Source organism: Choloepus didactylus, chromosome 6, assembly GCF_015220235.1.
Source record: "Choloepus didactylus isolate mChoDid1 chromosome 6, mChoDid1.pri, whole genome shotgun sequence".
NCBI lineage: Eukaryota > Metazoa > Chordata > Mammalia > Pilosa > Megalonychidae > Choloepus > Choloepus didactylus.
The window spans coordinates 146,166,450-146,181,380 of record NC_051312.1 but is presented as its reverse complement, the minus strand read 5'-3'; the positions used below and the strand labels follow the sequence as shown (position 1 = coordinate 146,181,380).

The window sequence follows — 14,931 nt, the reverse complement described above, 5'->3', positions numbered from 1 at the left end:
TCAGTTCTGCTAGACTTCTAACTACAAACTTGGCTGACCATTTTGAATAAAGCCACCTCGCCATATTGAAAACCCCTGATTTTTAAAAACAACAGCTCACAACTTTGGGGAAATCCACTCTGCTAGGAAGCCTACATAGCTAATAAAATAATTTGTGCCACTCCACAACACTTCTGATGTTTTCTGTCAGGAAGAGATTAAGCGATTCAGAAACAGCTGCTGAGGGGGATTTTGTTGCCTTAAATTTCAGCATCATTCCTGCTTAGAGCTCAGGATGGAGATCACAGGAATTATGGAAAGCTTGGGTACTCTTGTTTAATGAAAACAATATGCCCAATGGAAGAAACTGCAGGACAGCAGAAAAACTTATCCAAGAAAGAACAGCAAATAGTTTTTATAAAAGAGACAAACCAAGAGGTCTGTCTTTCTAACGGTTGTGTAAAATCATCCTGAGAACAAGTAGGTATAGTTTTCACACCATCCAGCTATGGTGTTGCCTTTGAAAGATGTGTTCTAGCAAAGCACAGCCATGGATAATAAGAGCTTGTGGAATTTCTCATTACAGAATTTTGCTTGGAAGTAATCCAATTCAGAAAAGAAAGGTGGGAAAGAGTATTAGAATTAAGAAAAGTTCTTTATGTATTAAGTTACCTGTACTTTAACAGGCTCCCTTACAATTTTAGCACTGAAAAGTGACAGTGAATTGACAATGAAAATACATATTAATAAATAACTTTCCAGGAACACATTCTATGTACAATAGCGAACTCAAATTAGCTGTCACTTTGGGGATCCCTGTTAACATTTGTTATGTTCTTTCCTTTATCTTTTATGAAAACTCTCATTTACGTAGCATGCTATAGTTCATAAAATACTTTCATTTGCCAACTGGGTCTTACAATAAGCCTTTGAGTTGAGGCTATCTATTCTATCTACCTTTAAAATGAAGAAACGTTAATTAGGTGAAAGTAACAAAAAAGTAAAAGAAATTTAATTAGAACCCTGGTGATTCAGCCCAGTGGTCTATGCCAGCCAGCACTTCCCAGTATGGATGGTGTCAGCTTCTGGTCTCCAAGTAGAGTGCAGACTGTCAGGGCTGCCTTTAGCAAGCATGCCACTCTCCAGTTTTTTCCTTTGCAACTGGGTGGGTGAGCTAGACACACATGCCCTGGGGCCTGGCTTTATTCAGTGTAAGGTTTTAAAATGCATTCTTCAATACAGCCAATACCAAAGTGCTTTGCATTTTGTAGGGTTATTGGGAACTCGCCGGTGGTCACCATGAACCTTTTATCCCCATTTGGCTCTTTCTTGTTATAGTATTTTCTAACGGTTAGAACCTAGAGGTAAAGTGTTAACTATGGACTTTAATACCACTTTAATAGTTTACAGATAACATTGTAAGTTTGCGTTTTCTGTTTAAAAAATAGATTATGTATAATCATTAGAGAAAATGCTAAATAGAAGCAAGAAGTTAGAAAACATTTTAAAACCTACCGCATAGAGATAACCATAGCTAATTTAATAAACATTCCAGATATTTCTCTGGATACAGATAACACACTATTATTGCTTCACTGTAAAATAATTGTTTAGATAGCCATAGAATCCTCTACTGATGGGTGCCATTTAGGTTGCTTTCTTTCTTTTTTTTTTTTTTTGCAGTTATATACAACACAGATTATGTTTTTACACATACATCTTTGAGCAAATGTCCAATTATCTCCTTAGAAGAAATTTCTCCTAGTATAGGTTATACTGAGTGGGATTTACAGGTCAATGGTCTTAAGTTTTGATGCATATTCTAAATTTCCCCTCAGAAAACCTGTACTAATTTTAGCTTTCCACCAACAGTACAGGAAAATATTCCTTTCCTCACATCCTTAGCCAGAGCTGAGTTATTGTTCTTCTCCATTTTTGAAATTTAAATTCCAATTGTGTTACCAATAAGGCTGAATATCTTTACAAAGATAACCAATAAGGCTGAACCAATAAGGCTGAACATCTTTACACAGATTTTTTTCATTATTCCTACTTCTATTTTGAACTGCTGAACATCTTTACACAGATAACCAATAAGGCTATCTGTGTAAAGATAACCAATAAGGCTGAACATCTTTACACAGATTTTTTTCATTATTCCTACTTCTATTTTGAACTGCTGGCGTATGCCTTTTGTCCATTTTCTTACTAATCATAAATGGCATTTTAGTCTAACCTGAAGACTAACCATGACCTGCCCTCCTAATTTGGGTGGGCCTTACACTCCTCCTCATCTTGGTACTGAGTTTACCCATCACAAATACACAAGAGGCAGGAGTGTTGCTCTCTGATCCCTCCCAGTCTTAAAACACATCTTACCTGATCTACCCCTCGTGGAGATCTCACACGTCAGTCGCTTGAAATATTCGGGAAGATCAGCATATTCATTTCCATAGGAGATGACCTTAATCCCTTTGTCCAGCATGTTTTCTCGAAGCTTCTTGAATTCATCCACATCTCCTCTCCGGACCAGCATGAAATGTTCTAAGTCAGATTTATGCTTGACAGCCTCCAGGAAAAGGGCTTGGAAAGTGGTGTCATCCACAGTCCAGCCACAACCCAGGAAGAGAAAGGACTTGTTTTCATACAGTTTCTGAATCTCTCTCTTGAAGGAAAAGAATCAACATATTAACGACCCCGTGACGACACACACAAGGCATATCTGAAACAGAAGTCAACAGGTTCCTAACTGCTACATTTAGCAGACTGTGACGACCAACTAACCAAGAGAGAATTCCAGAGAGTTAAGAGTAGATATGTTTCTATGAAAGTGTTTCATCTTCTGCTTGTTTACTACTATAATTTGGTCTAAATGTCTGATCAGTCTTTGATCTAAAATTTTATCTTTACCTGGCATTCTTCTACAGGCTGTCTAATCTAGGTCTCACAGGCTTAGCACTGATCTACCAGTCTTACAGTTTACTTTTCAGATCTATGTGCCCTGAGGCCATCAAGCAATGAGTAGATCTTCAATCTGTCTTACTCTTTCAATGTTCTTGGCCATATATGCCTATCTGCCCTACAAACTAAACCACGGATCACCAGAGAAGATAATTCCATCACCAGGTTTGCTCAAAGGAAATCGGATACTGAGAACAATATGTAAATGTGTATGTATGTGCCTGTATATATATGTATACACACACACACACACACAAGAAGTGATTCTAAGGGATCACTCAATGTCAGTGATGGATACAGTTACAGCAGATGCCAGAGGAAAAAAATGAGTGCTTTAGAAAACATCACATCTTCTTGGTCTTTATTTTACAGATGCTACCATTTGATGTGACCCAGTATTGAAAACAGAAAGTATAGATTATTCTTGGAGTTAGGGACCAGTGACTTTTCCCTACATACCAATGGCCAGGGAGTGCTTCTGGCTTGTACACATACATGTAGGTAACTTCAAAGACTATTTCAAAAGATCAATTAGCTTCTTCACAAAGAAGTAAATACCCATTTTATCATCACAGCCTAATATTTTTTAGAATTTTTCCATTGATCAATAAATATTATTGTGGCTAATCTGACATAAGTCCATCACTATTTAGACAACATCTCTTCAGAACGTATGTTCTAATAGTGGCTGGTCAGTGCAAAAGTGCCTAAACCATTTTTGGCACAAAAAGGCATATTAGCCTCTTTGTTGCTCAGATGTGGCCCTCTCTCTCTAGCTAAGCCAACTTGAAAGGTGAAATCACTGCCCTCCTCCCTACGTGGGATCAGACACCCAGAGGAGTGAATCTCCCTGGCAACGTGGAATATGACTCCCGGGGAGGAATGCAGACCTGGCATCGTGGGACGGAGAACATCTTCTTGACCAAAAGGGGGATGTGAAAGGAAATGAAATAAGCTTGAGTGGCAAAGAGATTCCAAAAGGAGCCAAGAGGTCACTCTGGTGGGCACTCTTATGCACAATTTAGACAACCCTTTTTAGGTTCTAAAGAATTGGGGTAGCTGGTGGTGGATACCTGAAACTATCAAACTACAACCCAGAACCCATGAATCTCGAAGACAGTTGTATAAAAATGTAGCTTATGAGGGGTGACAATGGGATTGGGAAAGCCATAAGGACCACACTCCACTTTGTCTAGTTTATGGTTGGATGAGTAGAAAAATAGGGGAAGGAAACAAACAAACAGACAAAGGTACCCAGTGTTCTTTTTTACTTTAATTGTTTTCATTTTAATTATTATTTCTGTTATTTTTGTGTGTGTGCTAATGAAGGTGTCAGGGATTGATTTAGGTGATGAATGTACAACTATGTAATGGTACTGTGAACAATCGAATGTACGATTTGTTTTGTATGACTGCGTGGTATGTGACTATATCTCACTAAAATGAAGATTAAAAAATAAATAAATTAATTAATTAATTAATTTACCATTTAAAAAAAAAAAGGCATATTAACAAACCAAATGATGAAGAAGGGTAATAGCATGTTCCTTGTATGTAAGGTGATGAAAATGATAAAGTGCCACCTTCTGGTTGTCAATCAAGTACAAATGAAAACCATGACGTCTGGTATCTTAAGGGAAGTTCTACATTTCCTAGAATGGTGTGCACACCCAAACTACAAAGCACAGGAAGAATGGTGGACCACCCAATTTTTAATCAATGCAAGGAAAACGTTTCCCCTTTAAGACCTACGACAGGAAGGATTTCCCGAGACCAGCAAGATGAGCACCCCTCACCATGACTTCGGTGTTCCTGAGCACATTCTGATATCCAGCTGGATGAAGGACAATGCCACTAGGGTTGGTATAGACTCCGTGGATGTGTAAAACGCTCAGCTTCCGCTTTTCCTGAGCCCATTCTAGGACCTGCACAACACAAGTAGAGATCAATATGGGTGGCAGAGTCGAGCACTGGCTTAAAGGTCACAAGAGGCTGATTTTGAGGACTAGGCTTCTGACTGAACCCCCCAGCTTCATGATGACAGAGGGCAAGAAGGCCAAACCTGACGTCGCTTAAGTTTCAATCTCAGGAATGACTATAGGACTGACAGCAGCAAGTCTGGTGATTTCTCCTTAAAAGTTACAATCCAAAATTAGAATTTATTTGTCCTTGTTTGCAAGAACAAGAGGGCCTCTTTCTACAGATAACTGTCTCAGCTGTGCTCCCTATGAATCCAGCACTCTGTAGCCATGCCCTTGCGTAGTCCCTTTCCACACTGACTCCAGGCTTGGCCATGACTTGCTTTAGCCAATGGGGCATCAGCAAACACAACACAAGCAGAAGCTTGAGAAATGTTCGCACAATGCGTCTTGGTTCTCTCTTTTGCTAATTCTAGAACCCAGCTGCCATGTGAAAAAGCTTGCGCTAGCCCACCGGAGTTAGATGGCTCGGCCAGCTGCCTGCACCAACAGACATGTAAAGGAGGCCATCCTATACACTCAGCCCTACTCAGCCACCAGACAATTGCAGCCTGAGCACCCACAAGAGCAACAAGAGAACTGCCCAGCTGAGCCCAGCCCCAATTGCTAATTCACATATCAGGGGCAAATAAAATGTCTGTTGATTTAAGCCACTAAGTGGTTTCTTGTGCAGCAAGAGGTAAGTGAGTTATCTAGAAGGCTACCCAACAAAGAACAATCATTTAGAGGACTATGATAAGAGCCACCTGGATTCCATTTCCCCAAGGACTTAAGCAGTATACATTTATTCTTATCTAGAGAAACAGGATATGGATTAAGAATAATAGTCAAGAGGCACAGAGATTTAGAATCTATTATTAAGCCCCATTCTGACTACAGGCAATGGCTTTAACCATTAAGACTTCAATATTGCCCCAATGTAGGCTAAAAATACAAAGCAAATTTTGAGGCTCAAGGATGAAATGAGGAGGAAAATATACAGGCTGACATAGCCTCAGATTTCAGAAGGGTCCTATGCTTCTGATGCTCAGGAATACTCAGTCATGATCTTGGGAGATTATATCATAAACAGCACAGAAGCTGTTCTAGCCACTAATTCTCAAATTTCATTCCATCATTTGGGGTAATGATGCAGGATAAACAGTCAAAAAGAAAACCAGATAAACAGCCAAGATAAAAACTGCAAGTTGTCCTAAGTGCTATGAAGCAAATGGATAAGAGAATGAAAAAAATTTTAAAAGTGTATATGTGGGGGTCCTTCTTTGGCCTGAAAAGTAAGATCAGAGAAGGCCTCTTGGAGGAGATATTTGAGACTTATATGATAAGAAGGAACTGGCCATACAAAGTACGCCAGCCAGAGGAAACCAGTCTTCAGATCACCTTCCTCAAAATTTGATTTTCCTTCCTTTCAAAACCTGGCTTCAAGGTCAGCAAAACCACAAGAGTGGAATTAGAGATACTGCTCTGGTGGTAGCAGGACTGTGGCAATGAATGCCAGTGTCTATTCAAAATCTTTTTAGCTGGACTCTTAAGGTGGATACAAAAGCACATTCCTGAGGAAAGCAAGGTATAGCAGGAGAATTACAAAAGCCACAGAGCAGGACAAAAGAGAACTTAAGGATTCATCTCCTGAGTTCCTTGCTTTCATCAACATCTATAACTCAAAGTTATGGTAGATGGCTTAGGTATATAGTACAGGATACACTTAAAAAAATCTGTTGAGGTTTCCAAAAACATTAACCTCAACCCTGCTATCACTTGGCCTAGAAAGCTGCTCTTTTAGACATCAGGAAATAGTTTTCATACATTTCCAGTGGATGCCTGCTGGGACTGAACCATCCCCCCACAAAAAACATGTTCTGGTGCCAACCCCCGGTCCTATGGGTGTGAACTCATTTATTGTAAACAGGACCTTTGACGATGGTATTAGTTAAGGTGTGCCCAAACTGAATGAAGGTGCACCTTCATCCAATATGGGTGAAGTCCTTATAAACAAAGGAAACTGGACACAGAAAGAAATGCCACAGGGAGCAGTCAGAAGCTGGAAGTCAACGGAACCCTGGAGAGAAAGAAGACACCACCACCATGTACATTACCATGTGATGGAAAAGCCAAGGAACCCCAAAGACTGCCAGCCAGCCAAAAGATACCAACCCAGGAGGAAGCAAGCTTTCTAGCCTCTGAAGCCAAGAGCCAATACATTCCTGTTGTCATGCCTGCCCACTGTGTATTTGTTTTAGCAGCTAGGAAGCTAAAACAATTCAATAAAGAATATATCCTAGAAGGCAACTCTAAATCAATATTATACCCATCTGATCCTATCAAGTGCTAAAGAAGTCTTATTGTTCCAATGATTTCCTATATTCTTGCTTCAAAACTAGGTGCAACTGTCCAAACTCACAGAACTGAACACTTTTAAGATCTGTGTATTTTACTATATATTAATTTTATTAAAAAAATATATATAAAAACCCAACTAGGGACAAGAGTCTTCATTTCCAATCCCAGACAATACATCAGCTAGGAAATACAATATACCAGCTTTTCTGATGAAGGTACTTCTTCCTTGAAGAAGAGACTGACTAATGCTTTAATTTTTACCTTTTTCTCATCTGTAAGGTCAAGGGACTCAAGTTGCTTTCCCTGATCTGCTGCATACAGTTCCAGGAGGTTATCAAAATTTGTAGTTAGTACTAGGGCTCCATTTTCCATCAGGTGGAGAACTGACTGAAGTAGCTGCTTTCCAGAATCTTCCATCTTTGACTCTAAGTCATCAAATACTTCATATAAACAATCCTTGAAAAATGTGGATCTAACATTACTGGTACGCTGGGAAGGAACGTGAAAGAAAAATTAATTCAAGGTGCTTTTTTCATTTGTCTCGATTACAATAATAAATTTTCGAACACTTTGTACTTAAAATAGGGATAAATTATCTGCCTCCAAGGGCTGCAATAAGGAAAAGGGGATGATACACGCCAATTGCTTAGCACACTGCCTGGCACAGAGAAAAACAAGCACAAACTCTCTAAATAGGCATTTTTATAGAATGAAGAAAATGGGCATGGCAAAGAGATGTGAGTTACAACCAGGATAAAGGAAACTGGGGTAAAAAGCACAGCACCAATTACCCTCCAATTAGACCTCAGCCAAGCAAGTAGTAATGTTTGAAATCTTCTTTATCTAGGGATTAACTACTAAAAGACAGCTCTAAATGTAGTTAAGTATCTCTTTTTCCAATCTAGTAAATTAATCTTTTCTAATCTCGTCTTTTTCTAATCTTGTGTTTTCTATAGCTGCCTATCAATTTAGGAAAAACCCACTTAACTTCTGTTTCTGTCCTTGTCATACATAACTCAGTAATTTGTTTACAAGTTTGCTATGAAGAGTATCTAGCATTTAATAAAGGCTATCAGAATTTTGCATTTTGCAACTGTTAAAAACAATACTAAACACTAATTAGTTCTAAATGGATTCCCTATTTCTCCATGTATGATTTATTTAAATAAATCTCCCAGATTCATTTTGAATATATGTATATCTCTGAGGACTGGTGGAGAAATATAATACTTCCCTCAATAGGAAACTGGCTTTATAACTTAAAAGACAAAGAAGTGGCCCCTGGGACAAAAGGAATCTGAAATGGGAAAGTAACTATGTAATGTGCTCTAACGAACATTTGATCCCTACCCCCTTCCTGAAATACCATTTTATTAGATAATATTAGAGCAAGAATTAATTCCCAAAGCCCCCAATATCCCCAAACTATAAGTAACTGCACTTAGCTGCTAGATAGTAGATATTTAGCTCCTTCCGATTTTCCTCAAAGCAATCCCACTACATTCCTAGTTTCCTCTGTTTGTCTTTCTAACAGGGCAATGTTGAGATAAAGCTTATAAGAGTGGAGACCTGTGGGAGAGTAGGGCTGAGGGGAGGAGGGAGACAGGAACATGGTCAGGAGTGAGATGTCTCAATGGACGTAAATCTAGTTATACTGTTTTGATTTCTGCACTGTTTATAAACAATAACCTATTCCAAAAAGTAAAATTAAATTTAAAATTAAAGAAAATAGTGACCTTAAGAACTTCCTTATTGTGTTGTATAACTTTGTTTTCTACTCTGACTCATACACACATACAATCTCATACACACTATTTTCTACCATCAGTTTAATTATTACATACACAGATAAAAAGGCTTGAGTTTACAACCAGGTAATCATGGGTAAGGAATATATTTTCCTGTTTCTAAGTAAAGAAATACAAAAGGTTAAAATCTGGAAATGAATTCTCTGAGTCACTTATCTATAGCTCCATATCTTTTAGTCCTATCTCTTTAAATGATTAAATCTTATATACAGATTGAGAGGAAGGAAAGAGGTTTTTGTAGCTGGATTGATTTCCTCAGATTTAAATGTTGTCTGTCTTAAAACTAAATTTTCTATCAGTGGCCTCTATAAGCAAAGAAAAAGGAATGAAAACATAAACAAGGAGGCTCAGTGATCAAAGAGAAATGTGAAAATCCCACATAACTTCTAAGGACATTTCCCATTCATTTAAAACACTGAACTGAATCCAATGTTACTTCATTTCTCTCTACACTTTTAACTCCTATCTTTCTGGTTCCAGATAGGTTAAAAACACAAAACCTCATGAGGTGAGTATATTATTCCAGTTTTCCAGGTTCAAAAACACCTTCTGAAGTTAAGTGATGTGCCCAGGGTCCTGATGCATTTAAATGACAGAATCTTTCTGATTCCGAAACCAAAGCCCTTTGCATTGAATCCACACTGTCACTTCATTACTAGGTGGCACTGGATCAGTAGATGGGCTGCCCTATCACCACTGAATGTTAGATTCTTTTTTTAAAAAAATATGGACACTTTCAAAGACATACAAAAGTGAAAAGAAGAGTATAAAAAGCCCCATGTACACATTGCCCAGTTTCAACAATTATCTTGTTGAGCTTAAACTCCCTTCTTCCCCACCCTTCCCTCCTCTTCACTGAATTATTGGAAGCCAATTCCCAGACATCTTATCATTTCATTGATACTTACTTCAGTATATTCCCTGAACGATAAGGACGCCCCTTTATATATGAAACAAGACATAACCACAATATTGACATCAGACGTAAAAAATTTTAATATTCCTTAATACCAAATATTTAGTGTTCAAATTTCCCCAAATGACTCATTTTTTTTTTAATTTCCCTTTGGTTTGCTTGTACTTTTTCTTACATATCCCCTTATTGGAGTAGTTCCCAAGATGTGGTCCATAAACCCTGGGGGTCCCTAAGAACCTTTGAAGGGATCCACAAAGTCAAAATTATGTTCATAATAATGTTAAGACAAAATTTGACTTTAAACTGTGCTGACATCTGCAGTGATGGTGCAAAACACAATGGTGGGTAAACCGCTAGTGCCTTAGCATGAACCAACGCAGTGGAACCCAACTGTATCAGTAATCACTGTGTTCTCCACCTCCAATGGCTTCCCGTAAGAAAAGAAATGCAGTTCCACTTGAGAATGTCCTTAATGATGACTTGTTGCCATACTTAATATTTAATTGTGTTAAACCTTGATCCTTCAGTACACATTTTTAAAATATAACGCATGACGAAACAGGAAGTATGCATAAAGCACCTCTGCCACATACTGCAGTCTGGTGGTTGCCTCAAGGAAAAGCCATTGTGTGATGATTGTGAGCTGAACTAGCTGCTTTTTCCATCAAACACCATTTTTACCTGGAAGACTGACTGACAAATTATGGTTATTTAGAATTAGGTATGCTCATGACAGTTCTCTGGAAAATGAATGAAAAGAGCCTGTCACTTCAAGGAGAACTGACACTGTTGCCACTGATAGAATCTGACCATTCAAGTAAAATTTTAAATTTTACAAAACTCTTATCTGCCACTATGAGTTATCAACTTCCAAATACTTTCCTGACAAGATTGGTGGGGATAATAATAATAAATGCAATTTTTTGGATATTGTGAAATGAAACGTCAATACCTGGAAGATCTGTGTAACTGAATGAACCAATATTTTCAAATGACCAATGAATGATGTTACAAAATCATGTATGGGTCAAAGATTCATTCAAAATGCAAGCTGAACCAATGGATTTTAATGCAACAGAATAGGAAAAGTTCTTTGATATGATTTCAGATTCCATGTTGACTTTTGGTGCTGTTATCAATAAAAAATGCCTACAATTTTCTGAAATACTATTAAAATACTCCTTTTTACAACTATAAATCTGAAACTGAATTTTCTTCACACATTTCAACTAAAACAGCATTAACACAAAAGACAATACAGAAACAGATATGAGAATCCAGCTGTTTTCTATTAAGCCAGACAGTAAAGAGATCTGCAAACATGTAAAACAATGCCACTCATCTCACTAATTTATTTGTTTTGGAAAATATTTTTTTCATAAAATGTTGTTTATGTGAACACGCAATAGGTTTGTTATTTTTAAATGAATTAATATATATTTTTTAATTTTCTCAGTTTTTAGTTTTAATGTAGTGAATATTGATCAATGTAACCCACATAAACAAAAACTAGGATAGTCAATTTTTGAGTATATAGGAATCTTGAGAGCAGAAAGTTTGAGAATCACTACTGTCCTGGAAGTGACACCAATCCACAACTGTATTTTAAGATTGATAATAAATCTCCATCCACAGACAATTACTGGCTCCAGTTTGATACATCTGGTTAGTGTACCTTTATTGACACTGACAAATCTTCTTATAACTCTCCATCATAACTAACCCACATAGCAGAATCATGCCTTGTAGTCTCAGTAGACCACTTTAATGGATTAGTGAGGGCTACAGTCAGGAATATAGGGTGGCATGGCAACAAGGCAGGTCCTGGCTTGTAACAGGACTTCTTATACAAAAGATGAGCCCTCCTAGTAGTATCTCACCGTGGTTTTGAACTGCATTTCCCTAAAGACTAATGATGTTGAGCATTTTTTCATGCACTCATTGACCAGTTGTTTAACTTCTTTGGAGAAATAATTAAAATAATTAAACACTGTTTTAATTGTGTTGATTTATTGTTGAGTAGTAAAGAGTTCTTTATCTCTCTGGATACTATACCCTTATCAGATACGATTTGCAAAAATTTCCTCCAATTCTGTGGGTTTTTTTTTTCCCCCACTTTCTTGATAGTGTCCTTTGTTGCAGTTTTTACTTTTCATCAAGTTCAATTTATCTGTTTTTCTTTTGTGGCTCATGCTTTTGGTGCCATAGTTAAGAATCAATTGCCAAACTGAAGGTCATGAAGATTTACATAATGTTTTCTGCTAATAGTTTTACGATTTAAGCTCTTATAATTAGGTCATTGGTACATCTTGAGTTAATTTTGTATACGCTGTGACTCAGAGGTAGAACTTCATTTTTTTGCATTTAGTTATTGAGTTGTCAGAATGATTTATTGAAAAGACTATTCTTTCCCAATGAATGGACTTGGCACTTCTGTTGAAAACTGGTTACCCACAGACATACGATTTTATTCCTGGACTCTTAATTCTATACAGATGTATATATCTATTCTAGTGCTAGTATGCCAGTGTCATGCTGTCATGATTTTTTGTTGCTTTGTAGTAAGGTCTGATATCAGTTAAGTGTGAGTCTTCCTCCTTTGTAATTTTTTGTCAAGATTATTTGGCCATTATAGGTCCTTTGCAATTCCACAAGAAATTTAGAATCAGTTTCTACAAAGCAATTGGCTGGGATTATGATTGGGATTACACTGAACCCACAGATCAATCCAAGCATATGTGGTTGAAGTGTTTCTCCCCAAAACAAATGTTGAACTTCTAACCCCTGGGACCTGTAAATGTCAACTTATTTGGAAACCAGGTCTTTGCAGATGCAATCAAGTTAAAATAAGACCGTATCAGATTAGGGTGGGCCCTAAATCTAATAACTGGGGCCCTTAAAAAAAGAGCTCTGGAGATACACAGATACACATGCAGGGAAGAAGGGAAGGAGGTTATGTAAAGACAAACACAAAGACTGGAGTAATGCAGCTACAAGCTAAAAATGCCAAGGACTGCTAGCAACCACCAGAAGCTAGGGGAGAGGAAAGGAAGGTTCTTCCATAAAGCCTACAGAGTGAGATCAGCCCTGACACTCTGATTCAAATTCTATGCTTCAGAGCTGTCAGACATTAAATTTCTGTTGTTTTAAGCCACCCAGCTTGTGGTACTTTGTTATGGGCAGCTCTAGGAAACTACTGGCACTACTGCCATCTTAACAATATTAAGTTTTCTGATCCATGAGCATGGGATTTTTCCTATTTAGATCTTTCATTTCCCTCAACCATGTTTTGTAATTTTCAGATTGTAAGTTTTGTACTTTTCATAAATTTATTCTTAAGTGTATCACTCAAGGTTCTCCAGAGAAACAAAACCAACAGGATGTATATATGTGTGTGTGTGGCTATAGGTATGTATATGGAGTCCTTATATAAACATAAGAAGGGATTTATTATAAGGAATTGGCTCATGCAATCGTGGAGACTGGCAAGTCTGAATTTCATAAGGCGGCTAGAAATTTGGTAATGGTGATATTGAAGTCTTGTGTCCAAACTCCTTAGGCTGGAAACGCAGAAAGGAATGGAGGGTGTAATCTTGAGGCAGAATTCCTTCTGATCCCTGGAACCTTCAGTTCCACTCTTAAGATCTCAAACTGACCGGATGAGCACCTTACACATTATTGAGGATAATCTTTACTAAAGATCAACTGATTATAGATGCTAATTCCATATACGAAATACCTACAACATGCAACTAGGCCAGTGTTTGACCAAATAACTTGACACCATAACTTAGCCAGACTGATACATAAAATTAACCATAACACTATGTTTAACTGTTTTGGCACTACTGTAAATGGAATTGTTTTTTAATTTCATTTTTGGTTGTTAATTGAAAGTATTTAGAAATATGACTGATTTTTGTATACTGATCGTGTATCTTGTATGCTGTACTCGTTTATCAGTTCTAATAACTTTTAAGTGCCTTTCTTAGGATTTTCTACGTACAAGAGCATGTCATCTGTGAATAGATTGCCTTCTATTTCATTTTCTTGCCCTGGCTATAATCTCCAATACAATGTTGAACGGGAGTGGTGAGAGTGGACATCCCTGTCTTGTTCCTGATTTCAAGGGGAAAGCATTCAGTCTTTCACTGTTAAGTATGTTAACTGTGGGGGTTTTTGTTTGTTTGCTTGTTTTTAATGTCCTTTATAAGGTTGAGGTAGTTTCCTTCTACTGCTTGTTCGTTGACTGTTTTCTAAAAGGGTGCTAGATTATGTCAAATGCCTTTTCTGCATATATTGAGACAATGTGGTTCTTGCTTTTATTCTATTGAAATGATGTATTCCATTAATTGATTTTCAGATGTTAAATCAACCTTGTATTCTTAGTAAAAATTCCACTTGGTCATAGGGTACAATTCTTTTTACGTATTGCTGGATTCAGTTTGATAGTATCTTGCTAAAGATTTTTGTGTGCATATTCATAGGACACATTGGCTTGTCGTTTCTATTCTTGTGATGTTTTGGTCTGATTTTGGTATCAGGGCAATACTGACCTCATAAAATGAGTTGGGAAGAATTCTGAAATTTAAAAAGAAATTTAAAATTTTATTAGCACTTTCAATTAAAATGTTTGTATACCTTCTGATTAAACTGAGATATAATCCACATACCATAAATTCACCCTTTTAAAGTATACAATACAGTGATTTTTAGAACATTCACAAGGTTGTGCAACTACCACCACAATCTAATTCCAAATCATTATCATCACCCCCAAAGGAAATCCTTTGCCCATTAGCAGTCACTCCACATTCCTCACTGCCCCCAGTTATTATCCTGGAAATTTCATAAGAAGGGAATCATACAATATGTGCACCCTCTTATCTCTGGCTTCTTTTACTTAGCATAACATCTTCAAAGTTCATCTATACTATAGCATGTATCA

The 14,931-nt window shown here is 37.4% G+C and overlaps 1 protein-coding gene across 3 annotated transcripts in view; it reads right to left on the bottom strand.

Annotated features, from left to right (window-relative positions):
* The window catches only part of FAM118B (family with sequence similarity 118 member B), a 62,506-nt gene that overhangs the window by 2,047 nt on the left and 45,528 nt on the right, over positions 1-14,931 (bottom strand). For all 3 annotated transcript variants that reach the window (XM_037841908.1, XM_037841911.1, XM_037841909.1), the window contains exons 4-6: positions 7,521-7,748; positions 4,737-4,865; positions 2,359-2,644 (exon numbers count right to left, since the gene is read on the bottom strand). In XM_037841908.1, the coding sequence (XP_037697836.1) occupies positions 2,359-2,644; positions 4,737-4,865; positions 7,521-7,748 (643 nt within the window). The remainder of the gene's footprint in view (positions 1-2,358; positions 2,645-4,736; positions 4,866-7,520; positions 7,749-14,931) is intronic.